A 12,909-nucleotide genomic window follows, 5' to 3' on the forward strand; every position below is an offset into this window, starting at 1 on the left:
CCTGGAGGGTGTGGCTGTGCGCAGAGTGGTCAGAGATTAACATGAAGTACGAGTAGTCGGCCTCACGTCTTGATCAGGATGACATGACAGCTGCCCTTGAGAGTCATGTCCAATTGCCGCATCCTCCTCGGGCCAAGAGGGAGGTACTTCAGTGCAACATGGCAAATCTCTCATGACTGCCGCGGCAGCAGAGGACTTAAGCCATTCTCCTCGATGGCTTCTCGGATTCCACCCCAGGCTGAGAACAGAGAAGCGTACACATGGGACGGCAGAGATCGCATCGTAGGGCTGATGCAGCACAACATTGGGCTCTACGGTGAGCTCAAGACGGTCAAGAAGATGCGCTGGAAGAACATGTCGGTCGATGTTGCCGGCCGACACACCTTACAGTGGTCTGATCTGAGATACTTCACAAACCAGGGGCTGCCGTACGCAGAGGCTGTCTGCAGGAGATATGTAGCAGACAATGTGAAGCCCCTCTGGTGGAGAACTGAGACTATTGGGTCGTCGAACACGCCCGTTGTCCGCAACAAGGCCGTCGCTCGCATCAACGTCGCCTTCAGACATGCGCTGCACAACGCCGGGTATGACACACAAGGGAAAAGGCTGCCAGATCAACAGAACGGCCATCGGTCTGGGGATAAGGCAATCACGCACTTGTTCGGAACTGTGGTCATCAAAATCCACGCGCCGGCTGAAGTCCACAAAGTGCCATTCAAGGACCTGCAGGTCTACTGCGAAGGTGTCGTCAAGGCCGTGGAGCAAGCCCTTGGCCAACGTCCTGGGGGCTCCGGCAGAGAAACCAAAGCAGGACCGGGCCTACGTCAACAGGATCGAGGTCGCTCGAGCGGCGGCAACAGAGGCGGCGGATCAGTTAGGGGAGGCAGAGGGGGCCAGGCGAAAAAGGCCGGACAAAGGTCCAAATGGTAGTCTCAGAAGGCAGCTCTGACGCGACATCTAGGGTATTTCAGAAACATTTACTGAGTGTCTCCGTTGACGCTTCAATTGCAACGATCCCTGATCGTGTACGCCGTGGCAAAGCTCACCTCAGCTGTCCTGATGACTGGCTTGCAGTGAGGCGTATGTGCTTTGTATATGCTTACAAGTCTGAGCCCCATCCTCCTCCATCTACGGACTGCAGTTCGGACGAGGATAAACCCCTGAAAGGAGGCATTGTAGCCAGCTATCTAGAACCTGGTGAAGATGTACCCAGCCACCGTGTTTGGGCTGGACATATGAGGCATGATGGGCCCGAAAGCTTAGCCTACTGGGCAGGAGCTATACCAGTTGGTCATTTCCCAAAATGGTGATCATCGTCAAAAGCTAGACTGTAAGGAAGGCACGGCTTGTGCGGATAGCGAACCAGACTGACCAAGTTGGAGTGTCTATGCGCTCAGGTGGACCCAGGACTCTCATGCAATTCAACATCGTCTTAGCCAACACAGCCCCTTTCGGCATCGGCTTGTCTTGTATTGATTGCTCGAGTGAACCGTTCAACTATAAGCCGACCACGGCAAAGCTCCCCGTTCATCTCAGCTTGGCTTACATAAGCCTACAGCTGGCCTGCTTGCAGGTCCTGGTTTCACAAGCAACGCGACCGGCACCAACTGCCAGCGCAACAGCTTTCCAAACCTTGATTGAGAAGCCCATCCAATTCTGACTCTCCATCCCCAGCCACTGCCGACCAGACCAATCCTCGACTATTTCGGCAACTTCGCCTCGGGCTACAAGAGGCGATCCAAGATCGACGGGCCAAGATGCTTGTCTCCCTGACCGTCGGCAAGGTCGACGCCGGCGTCACTGTCCTCCTGACCCCAGATAAACGACTCGTAAGTCTACATGGGTAGCTTGTTGGCAGCGCTCCGTACCCTTGCGCAGCAGCCGTCACTTCGAAGTCGGGCAGTCCAAGCTTACCAGTGTCCTCCCGCAGATCGAGTTCCCCTCTATCCTCCTCCCACCAGACATCTCTTCTGGCTCCATCGTCGACATCACAGTCGCGCGCAATCTCTCCTCCGAATCCTCCGCCGAGCAGCGCTTCCAGGCGCTCCAGGACCAGATCTATGGCTCTTTTGGGGCCGCCTCGCCCTCCAGCCCGATACTTCGCTGCCGTAATGCTACCCAGACCTCAGTCGTGCTAGAATGGGATCCTATCCAGCTCGCGACCGCGGATCTCATCAGCCTTGCCCTGTACCGCAACGGCCAGAAGGCTGGCAACATCCCCCGCCCGCTACAGATGCACACGACCAAGATCTCGGGTCTGGCCGTGGACACCAATTACACCTTCCACCTGGTCCTCAGAACGACGGCTGGCACGTACAGCAGTGAAAAGGTCGAGGTTCAGACGCACAAGATGACAGATCTCAGTGGTATCACCATCACGACCGGCATCCTGCCGCAGTCCATGCGAGAGGAGCTGGCAGAAGCAGTGGAGAGGATTGGCGCCAAGATTGTGGACAGCGTGAGGATAGACACAACACACTTTGTCACCACCGAGGGACGGGGCATTCAGTGGGAGAAGGCTGTGGAGATGAATATTCCCGTGGTGCGGCCAGAGTGGGTAGAGGCTTGCGAGAGGAACGGTAGGATCTTGGGTGTCACTAAATTCTACCTGGATGCGTTGAGACCGGGCCCACCAAGTGAGGACCGGCCTGGGACGGCTGGCACAGTCACTCAGCAGCAGCAACAGCAGCAGCCCCCTCCTGCTGCTCCTGCCGCCGCACCAGCTTCAGTGCAGACGGAGAAGGAGTTGCCAGCCGCACCCTCGGCAGAGAATGGAGAGGAAGGTAGCAAGGAGGAAAACGAGAAAGAGGAGCCCACAGAGGCAAATGGGGCCCAGGATAAGGAGGAAGCCGTGGAAGGCGGAAATGAGGAGAACGAGGAAGACGACGACGAGCCGGAAGAGAAGACAAAAGCAACAGAAGAGGGCGAGCAGAAGGTCAGGTTCGAAGACAAGGAGCAGAACTTGACGTTGCGGCCAGAGGCATCGAAGTTTGCGACCGTGGAAGATGCCGATGAGAAAGACGCAGGGGCTCAGACCCCAGCCAGTCGCGCATCGTTCCAGGACGTACAGTTGTAAGCGCCTCGTTCTCTTTGGAGCTGGGGGCAGAAATGAGCAAGTCACACCTTGCTGGCTATGGTGTTAATGTTTCTTGACGTCTGTCGAATCTGACCTCAGGTTAGATATTCACGCTGAAACGGTGACAAATATCATAATGAATTCGAAGACGTTTCACCGCCTTCGTTATCCGACTATCATCACCTGCGACGAGTGCGACGTCCACCCGCTACTTATGGCACCCAAGCAGACCGGCTCAGGGCAGGATCTCCTCTCCCCTCCAGTCCCAACACCTTCCTCTCCCGTCGAGTCCCACCTTTCCCGTGACGACCTCGACCATCTCCTCCGCGGCGAACTCGGGCTCAAACAGCTTCCCCTTGGACACTGTCTCCCAGAAGTCACGGCTCAGGTCCGTTCTGACCGTGCCGGGGTGATAAGCCATAGCCATAGCCTTATCACCACTCCTTGCGGCCAACTGCAGGTCGAAGCTCTTGGTGAGGCTGTTGACGGCGGCCTTGCTTCTGTAGCTGTACCATCCTCCTTTTCTATTGTCCGAGATGCTGCCTACGCGAGCACTCATATTCAGCCAGACGGCATGCTCGGGAAGGCGGACAGTACCCTGCCCGCCTAGCTCGAACTGTGTGCGCCTGCGCGGGAGAAACTCCTCGAACCACTTCATCAGCAGCAGAGGGCCGAGAGCGTTGACGCGGTATGTCTCCAGCGCGGCGGCTACGTCCACCTGCCGTGGTGATTTCTCAGGGTGCAGGATTCCCGGAATGGCGAGGCCCAGGTGCAGGTGGTGTGTGTCGCGGGGGAACAGCCTCGCCGCCTCGTGCGAGGCCGCCTCGACCATGGGCTCATCTGTCACGTCTAGCTGGACCACGTGCAGCCGCGCCGCCGCCTCCCTGTCGTGCTGGATGTCGTCCAGCAGGCGGTTCCTCACGCCCGACGGGTCGCTGCGCGCTGTCGCCAGGATGGGAACGGTTGTGTTCCGCAGTAGATGTCTAGTGAGGACGTGGCCTAGCCCGCGGCTGGATGGGCATACGAAGATCCATGGACGAGACATTGTGACATTCTTATTTCACACGAGGATGCTCACGGGAACTGGCGTAGGAGCTCTCGGTCGTCGAGGAGGTCGACACCGGCTAATGCCACGCTCGTGTTGCACTAGGGCTGGTTGAGCCAACAACGCGATGGGCTATCCTAGGCTTGTGAGCCAGCACTAGCTGGATGCAGTCTCCATGAAGGTGTGGGTTGGATGGGTGCATCTACGCATCATCGTGCAAGTCTTGGCTGGGCTGTGTCGAGCTCAGGGATATGTGCTCCAATGATCGACGTCATGCCGAACTTGTCTTGGATCGCCGTCAGGGATCCAGGGGTCTTCTCGACGTGGTATATCGGATGATCCCCTGAACTTTAATCTTGGCGAAGACCTCAAGAACACTCTAGATTGATGACCTTGGCTATTGAACGATGTGGCTCATTCCGTTATGACAACGAAACAGATCCATTCGGACAAACAAATTATAATTTTACTAACCGAACGACACAGTACTGCAGTCTTACTCCGGAGGTGACTAATTGTGCCTCAAAAATGCGAGAAGGACAGAAGGGAGACCATCCTCGAGCTGCAAAACCTGGAACCACGTTTTGATAGAGACTTCTGAATCGAGACAACAGGCCAAGGGCTCAGGGTCGGGCCCTGCCGGAAGAGACAAGCTCTTGATGTCTCCGCGGCGCTGCCGTCCGGATCGCGGGGTTTGGCGGGCCAAGCTGAAGACAATATTTGCGTCAGGGGCGCAGATTCCACCATGCACGGCAAGCCCGAGTTTCTCTCTTTTTCTTTCTTTTTTGTCTTTTTCTTTCTCTCTGTCTTCTTCTGGTTCGTGTATCCGAATCCTCTCAGAACCCCGGTGCCTCTATCCGAAATTCGGTAGACTTGAGTCTCGAACCTCTAAGACTGAAGTATTTTTCTCTATCACCTTGCACAGTGTTGGAAGAGCGATTGCCATACAAACGCATGGATCTTCTTCCAAGTGGAGTCGAAGGAGATGACGTTGGCAGAAGTCTTGACCCTCAGGCCGTATCAAGTGATGAAACAAAAAGTTCCCATGGGATAGCATCTACAGATGGATTGCTTCTGCCGGAGAAAACAAGGTGTGCCATGCCTACGGGTTGCTCTTACAACGGTCGATTTGACGGCCTGATACTTGAATATAGCTATGGAGTGAAGGTCAATATACTCCATCTACTGAGTGTAAGAGAGACCTTGCGGGATTGTTCCCTTCATTCATATTGGCTGCGCAATCCTCGGACAAGTAGTTTGGAACTGAACACTTTGATGCAACAGTGCCTGTCTTTTGAGAACTCTTCCAGGCTGCCACCAGGTGGGAAAGAGTTCAGGAATCTGTATTCATCCTCGCAGTGAAGCATGCAGGAGAAGCCCTCCTTCGCCTCCGTAAACATGCCATAGAGCCAGGCAACACAGTGTCAAGGTGTATTTCCTTTGATCGAATGGATGTTGGCCTTAGACTTCCTGGTATGTGGTCTATAAGTGCAAGCCAATGTATTCGGGGTCCCTTTGCATTAGGGTTCATTCTTTCCATCTTACTCACGCGGAAAACACCAAGATTTTATCGTGGCTCTACTTCCACCTGACTCCAACGGAGCCACCACATCAACGCCATGGGCTACGTACTCTCGAAACTGCGCGTGACACCCTCACGGCGTCCGGCAGATACCAAGCAGAGCGACGGCTTCATCAAGAAGCACCAGGACCACGGGAACAAAAGCCAGTATGACGTCCCCATCCAGCCTGCCACCATCCACCAAGTCAACAGTGTATACTGCGGACCACACTGTGCAGCTAACAAATTAATCCAACACAGCCAACCAGTCCAGCCGCACAAAGCCCCGACGACCTTCCACTCCTACTCGAAGCTCCCCTTGGAGCTGAGATTCATGATCTGGGAACACACGCTCCCAAACCGGTCCCGCGCCATCGAGTTGAAAAAAGCCTCGATGGATATCCCTGGTCATCTGTACAGAGGTCGTATCCGCGGCTACACCGTGTCCGCATGGCCCCCAACCCATGATGCCATCAGAGTCGCCCTGCTGGTCGACCGGGCCTCGAGAGCCTTGGTCTTCAGGAACTACGTTCCTCTGAAGCTGGGCCTGAGGGTCAGACATCTTGAGTGGTACGAAGACTCCAGCCGTGCCAGGCTCTCCATGGCGAGAGACAAGTGGCTGGTTCCGGGACACACGGTGTTCATGAGCGAGCGGCTTGGGGACACTGTGGTGGCCAGGAGCCGTGAGGTGCTGGTCTTCCCGTACCGGCCTGCCCGGCATGGGCTCGACACGGTCACCCTGACGTACGTTGGCTTCCCCAACTGGGACATGGGCTTTGCCGATGGCTCACCCGACACGCTCTCGGGGTTCTTCGACAAGTGGTGGGCCTGTCTGCCCCAGCAGCAGGACCGCGATTCATCCCCGGTCGGCTGGGAGGCCGAGATTGATTTCTGGAACTCGACCAAGGAGCACGACGTCCCGTACGTTCTGGAGCCCAAGGGAAGGAAGCCTGGAGCATGCAGGCGGCTCGTCAAGAATGGACGCTGAAGGGTTTGCGTCGTGGCATGCGAAGGTTGAGGCTCAGAAGTAAGCTGAGATGATGTTCAGGGACTCGGATTAGTGTGAAATGGACTAGGAGTACACCGGGAATGAAACGGGTGGACATTGATCTCCCACAAAGAACGTAGTCCTCTCCATTGTGCGTCACATGGTGGCACTTCGGATGAGTTGATATTCCCCACAGATGGTGTTGAACAGTCTATTAGGCTCGAGTTGTCAAGCCCAGGACGAGTCAAGTCACCACACCACAACACGCAGCAACGACGGCCAGCCCTTCAAAAAACCAAAAGCAACCACGATAATAAATCGTACTAGTATACATTACAAATTATCGGTTGCCACTATCCTCCCGCCGGAGCCAGCATGCATGATACGCGCCACTCAAAGCCCACGCCCACCAAAGGCCCCAAACCCAATCACGGCCCGCGGGCCCTCCCTCAGGCGCTGGACCTCGCTGTCCCCCTCGAAGCCGACGGACCCGGAGCTCTCGAGGCTGAGCCGGCTGCCGCCGAACTGCAGCTCCCGCATGAGCGGCTCGACGGTGTGCATCCCGCTGTAGTAGGCCCGTCCGCCGCTCTCGTCCGGCGCCGCGTACGTCGCCAGGCTGGCCTCGCTCCGGCTCTCGTACCTGGTTAGGCCGCCGCGTCGCGCGGCGCGGGAGGACGACGACTGCTGCGGCGGCGACCACCCGTGGCGGCGCCGCTGGCTCAGCTCGCGCGAGAGCCCGCGCATGTGCGAGTCGATGCGCTCGTTGAGCCGCTCCATTCGCTTGATGCGCTCCAGCTCCGCCTCGACCTCGTCCTGCAGGCGCTGTGGGCCCGGTGCGGTGTTGGCGGTGTTGGCGCTGGTGTTGGCGGCCGTCCTGGACACGGTGCCCATCGAGCTCGTCCGGGCTCCGCTGCTGTCGATCATGGTCGTGGTCCCGGACAGCGTCCCCGGGCGCGTTGGCTTCTGCCCGTCTGCTGTCTGTGATCGACGGTGGCGGCTGTGGCTGCGGGTGCGGCGCTGGTCGGCGGCATGGTCGTAGTCGTCGACACGGCGCCCGAGGTCGGGATGCTCATCGAGAAGGTAAAGTCGGCGGGATCGTTCGGAGACGCCGGTGTTGGCCCTTGAACGGTCTGTAGGCACATACGGGTGGCGCATGATTTCCTCGTCACTTTCGAAAGAGTCGTCTCCGGCTATGTACCTTCTGCGCGTGCTTGGTCCGCCGTCTTCCTCGTCGAATCTGCCGCCAAACCGGCTCCGCCTGCCATCGTTGTGATAGCTCGTCTCCGGTCTTCTCGTGGTCCTGATACTCGGGGCTTCAGCCTCCTGATCAGCCTCCTTTCCCTTGCCCTTAGCAAGGTCTCCTAGCGTCTGGCTCAAGTCCTTCAGCAGAGGAAGCATCGACGTCAGCCAGTAGTCACCACTCCTCTCCAGCCTCTCGAGCCTCTTCTCCATATCTCGAGCCTGCTTCTCGCGTAGTGCTTCGTACCGGTCGAAGATCTCAGAGCGTGACATCTTCAAAACAGAGGTACTGGCCTCAACCCGGTCCTGCTCAGGAGATTCAGGAGTTTGCCGCCCTCCGTAGAAGTCCTTCCTAGAGGCCAGGACGCCCTTGCCCGCCGTCTTGGGCCTGGGCGTGCTCTCCTGCATGATCGGTGATATCCTGCCAGACAGGGCTGGCGATTGTCGCCCGGGAACAGAAGGGCGTCGGCGCAGAGAGCTGAGCCGCTTGAGAGGTGGGTGCTTGAGTGCCGTGGCCTGCGTCTGTGTCTCGAGCGATGAGATTGGCGACGAAGACGAACGCGATTGCGGAGGCGAGTCTGGCGGCGTGACGCTGCCGAGGCTTCGGAATGGCGGCACAGGCGAGGTCATGACGACAGTAGCCACGGTTCCCGGGGACGAAACCGAGAGCGGTAGGGAGTTCTTCTTCTCAATCCCCAGCACGGGAGACGCCGTAAGCGGACTGGACGGTTTGACATCCGCAACAGTCATGACAGCGCTGATACCAAAGCGGCCCGGTGTCGTCTTCAGACTGTAGGGGTTGTTCTCCGGAACAACAGGAACGTGAACCAAGATGTCCTTTGGCTCGGCCTTGGCCTCCTTCTCCGTCGAGTTGGAGCTTCCATCAGACGAGACACTGAGCCGCCGCCACACCAAATCCTTGGGCTCCGAGCCAGGCATATCCAGGGCCTTCTTCAACTCAGCAATCCGCTGCGACCTAGTCAGGATTGTTGACTTCCTCCTCTCTTTCCGCTGCTTGGGGCTCGGCAACGGACTCTGGGCGGTCTCCTCGTTCTGTGCCTTTGCCTTGGGCTTGCGTTCGTCATCATCCTCTACGGCCTCCAGCACAGGGCTGACCGCCTTCTCCTTGCCTTTGCCTTTCGATTCTTTCTCCTGCACAGGCACGTCGAAGATTGGGCTTTGCTGAAGCCTCTGCTGTCTCTCTTTGCCTTTGACTTCACGTTCCTGTTCCAATCCCTCGGATGACGCCTTCTGAGCTTGTACGGTTTCCTCATCTTTGGTCTCGGGCTCCTCGCGTGGAAATACGGTGTCGGTCGGGGTCTCGACCACGATCTCCACAGACTTCCGCGACTGCGGCTGCCTCGTAATACTCTCGTCAACTTTCTTGACCTCCGGGTTGAACAGCACTGTAGCTGTCGAGTCTCTGGTCTTCTCCACAAATGACTCTTCCTCCTCGATTGTACCACTACTCCTCTTGCTGCTTCGCTTGCTGCTCCTCTTGCTGTGCCCACTCGACCGTTTGCTGTCGTGACCGCTGCTCCGCTTCTTTTCCTTCACACTTGCCCTCGCGTTTTCCCTGCCACTCACCTCCCCCGCCTCGAGACTCGTTCTCGGTGGCGTATCCACGATTTCTGCCGTACCAGAGAATCGCTTCGCACGCTTCGCCTCTTTGATGACGCCCAGCTCGACCTCCGAGCCGCTCGCCATCGTGCCATAACTCTCCAGGAACGAAGGCTCCGAGAAGATGGACTCTTGGAGCGTGTACTGGTCCCTCGAGGAATCACGGCTGTGCTCGTTATGAGCGCGCTGGCCAGAATCACTGCGTGCTCGCGACCGCCTGTTTTCGGAACCTTGAGGGTGGAGGCTGGATTTTCGCATCGGATACGACACCTTGGAAGCCGGCGACGCCGATGTAAATGAGCGAAAACTGTAGCCGGACTGGCCACTGACGGGCCTTGGGGCTGTTCTAGGCCTCTGTAGGGCGGCGAGCGCCTGTCTATGCATTGATTCACGCGTCTCGTCACTGGTGCGTGGTGACCATGAGTCGTCGCTGATGCGTCTCGGAGTTTTTGGTGGTGAAATGGAGCTTGTGTTGGGCCTGCTGAGCTCTTCCTGAACTGTGCCAAACGTATGTCTCGATGCCAGTCGGACCTTGCGCGCTTCGTCGAGGCCTCCTGAGCTCGACCTCTCCCACGACCTCGACGACAGCGACTCTCGCTCTTCAGCCACAGGTCCCAATTGCGTCCCTATGTGTGGCTCGTTGACAAAGGCAGTCATTGGTCTGACATTGACATCGCTGTAGACGGCAGGATTCATCTCTACCACGGGCATTGATCTCGTCCTCCTCTCGGCCCTGGGAAACCTGAGCCGCGGCTCTGGGCCTAGGTGGGCATGCTCAATAGGGATAGAAATGGCAATGTGTCGATGCCCGTCAACGGTCCTGCCCGAGATGGCGGTGTCCGGGAGTGTGATGCGTGGAGGGCGCTTCTTGTGTCTGCGAGCTGGAGAACGGGTGAGAGTCGGCGACGCTGGCCTGACAGACGGCTTCCGCAAAACCTTCTTCTGCCGGGAAGCCCCCCTCAAAAAAGAGATGCAACGTCGCAGGGCCCCTTTCTTCTTCTTGCTCGTCCTCCGCCGGATACTCGACCTTGAAGAGACGGTCGTCGGCGAGTATGGTTCTGTAGGCACAGACATGAAGTTGGACGGCGGCGGCGTCACATTCCGCAGGAACGCAGCCACCTCGTCCCAGGCCTCATCCTCGCCCTCAGAAGTCCGTCTGCGATCTCCTGCGACCCCGCGGGGGGAGGGGCGTGACTGGGGCCGAGCAGCCGCGTCACTCCGAGGCTCGAGTAGCTCCTTGGACTCGACACGGATGTCGATACGGCGGAGGATGCCGCCAGGCCAGTTTGAGCTCAGGGCCGTGGCAGGAGTGAGCTGAGAGGAAGTCATGGGGCGGGCGTTGCTGAGGCCGCTGTTGGCGACGCCCAAGCCGCTGTTGGTTCGCGACTCTGCTGCTGTAGCAAACGAGTTCTCGTCCGAGTCCAGTGAGCTGAAGGACATGCGCCTGTCCTCGGCAGTGGCGGTGTGGCCATGCGCGTCCAGGTCGTATATGTACATGGCTTTGAGACGGGTCAGGACGGAGGCATAACTCCAGACAGAGGAGGGATAGTAAGCTCCCGGTGCTACCTGTGAAACGAAACTCGGGGTATCAAAGATGGCACAGGTTTAGAGTTTCGTCCCGTGTTGACAGGCAGCGATCCTCACTGAAGCCCCGACGGGCACGTGGCTGCCGACTTGAAGGTTCTCCCTTGGCGCTAACTTGCAGAATGGTGGACACAAATAGTCTTAGTTGCGACGCTGCGTCAGACGTGTGCCAGGCGAAGAAGGAGGCGGTCTACGCCGGGACAGAGGCAGATGAAGGGAGAGAGGAAAAGAGGTCCGCGGGGGAAATCAAGCGAGGAAGCGGACGCGGACAGCTCGAGTCATCTCGTTGATAGATAGACTAGGTTTCGCCGTCCGGCTTTGGCGTAGATTAGAAAGGAAAGTAGAGAATGCGACCTCGATCCACGAAGGCAATGGCAAAGGGTGGAAGGAGGATTTTGGAGGTTTGGAGGCACCTGACAGCGATTAAGTTAAGCGCAAGACAAGCTCGCAGCAGGCCGTGTGAGGGCAGGACGAAGTGAACGCAACAGTCCTTGACCATGTGTAGGATTCACAGATGACGGCAGCGAGATCTACCTTAGCACCAAAGCGTCAAGGTGTCAACGGACAAAGCTAAAACAACGAGGGAGGAAACAAACCAGTGAACGGCCAAGGGTCCTCTGGGTGTTGTCTGTGTGCTACGTTGGCGATGGCGAAACGCAAATCGCAAGGTTCTCCACGGACGTTGTGCAGGACATGGCACCCATGACATCGGCGAGTCGCACCAGGTCCCCACCTTGATGAATCAATCGACTCTTCCCGTGACCACCTTGCGCATGCCATGTCTCTGTTTCCCCAGTCCCGCCCGACGGCATTCCAGGCGGACGGGATTGAGAGAAGCAAAGCTCAAGTCCACGGACAGGAACAGGAGCAGGAACAGACCGAGGCTGGCCTCATTGGTGGTGGCTAGCTGCAGCCGTTGTAGCTAGTGTGTCCGGTCTGGACCTGACGACGGGCTCGTTCGACGTTTGAGAGTCTGGCGGAGGACAGGAAGAGCAGGAAGAAGAGGTGCTGCGGTGCACAGCGCACACCAGGTCGAACCGGAGCCGACGTCGAAACACCCCTGCAGCATGTTTCAGGGGCAATGCCCGTTGGGACTAAGCAGCAAGGACGGCGCCGTCGCATTGGAGAGTGGGGGAGACAGGGACACACACACACACCCTCCTCTCAGCTGCGCGCCATCCGGGGGTCGAAGCCGTCCAAGCGTAGAAGCGTGATGGAGCCCAGAAGAAGCCTCGTCTCCCCAAGGGTCCTGGGTTGACTGGTTTGCCTCCGTCATGCCCGCCCGCCTGCTCCCTGAGCTTGAGTCCCAGCCGGGTGTGCCGGGACAGGTCGACGATTGGACGGATCAGTAGTCGCACAGTAATTGCATTGCTGCCCCGGCTGCCTGGTGTGCGCGCCCCAGGTCTTGTCCGCCGTGCTCTTCCAAGGTTCTTGAGCGCGTCGTCACCGCCGCTCGGACGGCAAAACGACAAGGCATCCGTATCGCACAGCACTCGCCCCTCTTATGCCACACCGACGTGTCTGGGTGGTCCGATCCCTGCCTCTGACGAATCGCCAAAACTCAATCCTGACACAGCTGCAGCTCTGCCTCAGAAGCTGCCCGGCTGCTGATCACTGGTGAGGGCACCGAGTACTTGTAATGAAGGATCAAGAGCCACGCCGTCGGGTGGAGTTCTCAAGGGCGGAGCCCCGGCCACGCGGGTGACAGTGATACTTTGACGTCCTGGAATTTGACATTTGGGTGCTTCGGTGACGACGTGACGCTCCGATGTAACTGGCAATCGGTCTTACCCAGA

At 57.9% G+C, this 12,909-nt stretch overlaps 5 protein-coding genes across 5 annotated transcripts; 3 read left to right on the forward strand and 2 right to left on the reverse strand.

The window, feature by feature from the left end:
- Positions 1-213: 213 nt before the first annotated feature.
- INS49_001451 (uncharacterized protein) lies at positions 214-930 on the forward strand (the record flags this gene model as incomplete). Its single annotated transcript, XM_043162278.1, has 1 exon — positions 214-930. One exon carries the CDS (start codon positions 214-216, stop codon positions 928-930), a length of 717 nt encoding a protein of 238 aa, XP_043030784.1.
- An 827-nt stretch (positions 931-1,757) lies between these two features.
- INS49_001452 (uncharacterized protein) lies at positions 1,758-3,076 on the forward strand (the record flags this gene model as incomplete). The annotated part of the gene is made up of 2 exons (XM_043162279.1): positions 1,758-1,829; positions 1,931-3,076. 2 exons carry the CDS (start codon positions 1,758-1,760, stop codon positions 3,074-3,076), a joined length of 1,218 nt encoding a protein of 405 aa, XP_043030785.1.
- Positions 3,077-3,311: 235 nt separating this feature from the next.
- Positions 3,312-4,121, reverse strand: INS49_001453 (uncharacterized protein; the record flags this gene model as incomplete). The annotated part of the gene is made up of 1 exon (XM_043162280.1): positions 3,312-4,121. The coding sequence occupies one exon, from the start codon at positions 4,119-4,121 to the stop codon at positions 3,312-3,314; it is 810 nt and encodes a 269-aa protein (XP_043030786.1).
- A 1,619-nt stretch (positions 4,122-5,740) lies between these two features.
- INS49_001454 (uncharacterized protein) lies at positions 5,741-6,670 on the forward strand (the record flags this gene model as incomplete). The annotated part of the gene is made up of 2 exons (XM_043162281.1): positions 5,741-5,850; positions 5,944-6,670. 2 exons carry the CDS (start codon positions 5,741-5,743, stop codon positions 6,668-6,670), a joined length of 837 nt encoding a protein of 278 aa, XP_043030787.1.
- Positions 6,671-7,063: 393 nt separating this feature from the next.
- Positions 7,064-11,026, reverse strand: INS49_001455 (uncharacterized protein; the record flags this gene model as incomplete). The annotated part of the gene is made up of 1 exon (XM_043162282.1): positions 7,064-11,026. One exon carries the CDS (start codon positions 11,024-11,026, stop codon positions 7,064-7,066), a length of 3,963 nt encoding a protein of 1,320 aa, XP_043030788.1.
- Between the last annotated feature and the right edge of the window lie 1,883 nt (positions 11,027-12,909).

The sequence above is a fragment of the Diaporthe citri genome (genome assembly GCF_014595645.1).
Source record: "Diaporthe citri strain NFHF-8-4 chromosome Unknown scaffold_1, whole genome shotgun sequence".
In the NCBI taxonomy this organism is placed as follows: domain Eukaryota; kingdom Fungi; phylum Ascomycota; class Sordariomycetes; order Diaporthales; family Diaporthaceae; genus Diaporthe; species Diaporthe citri.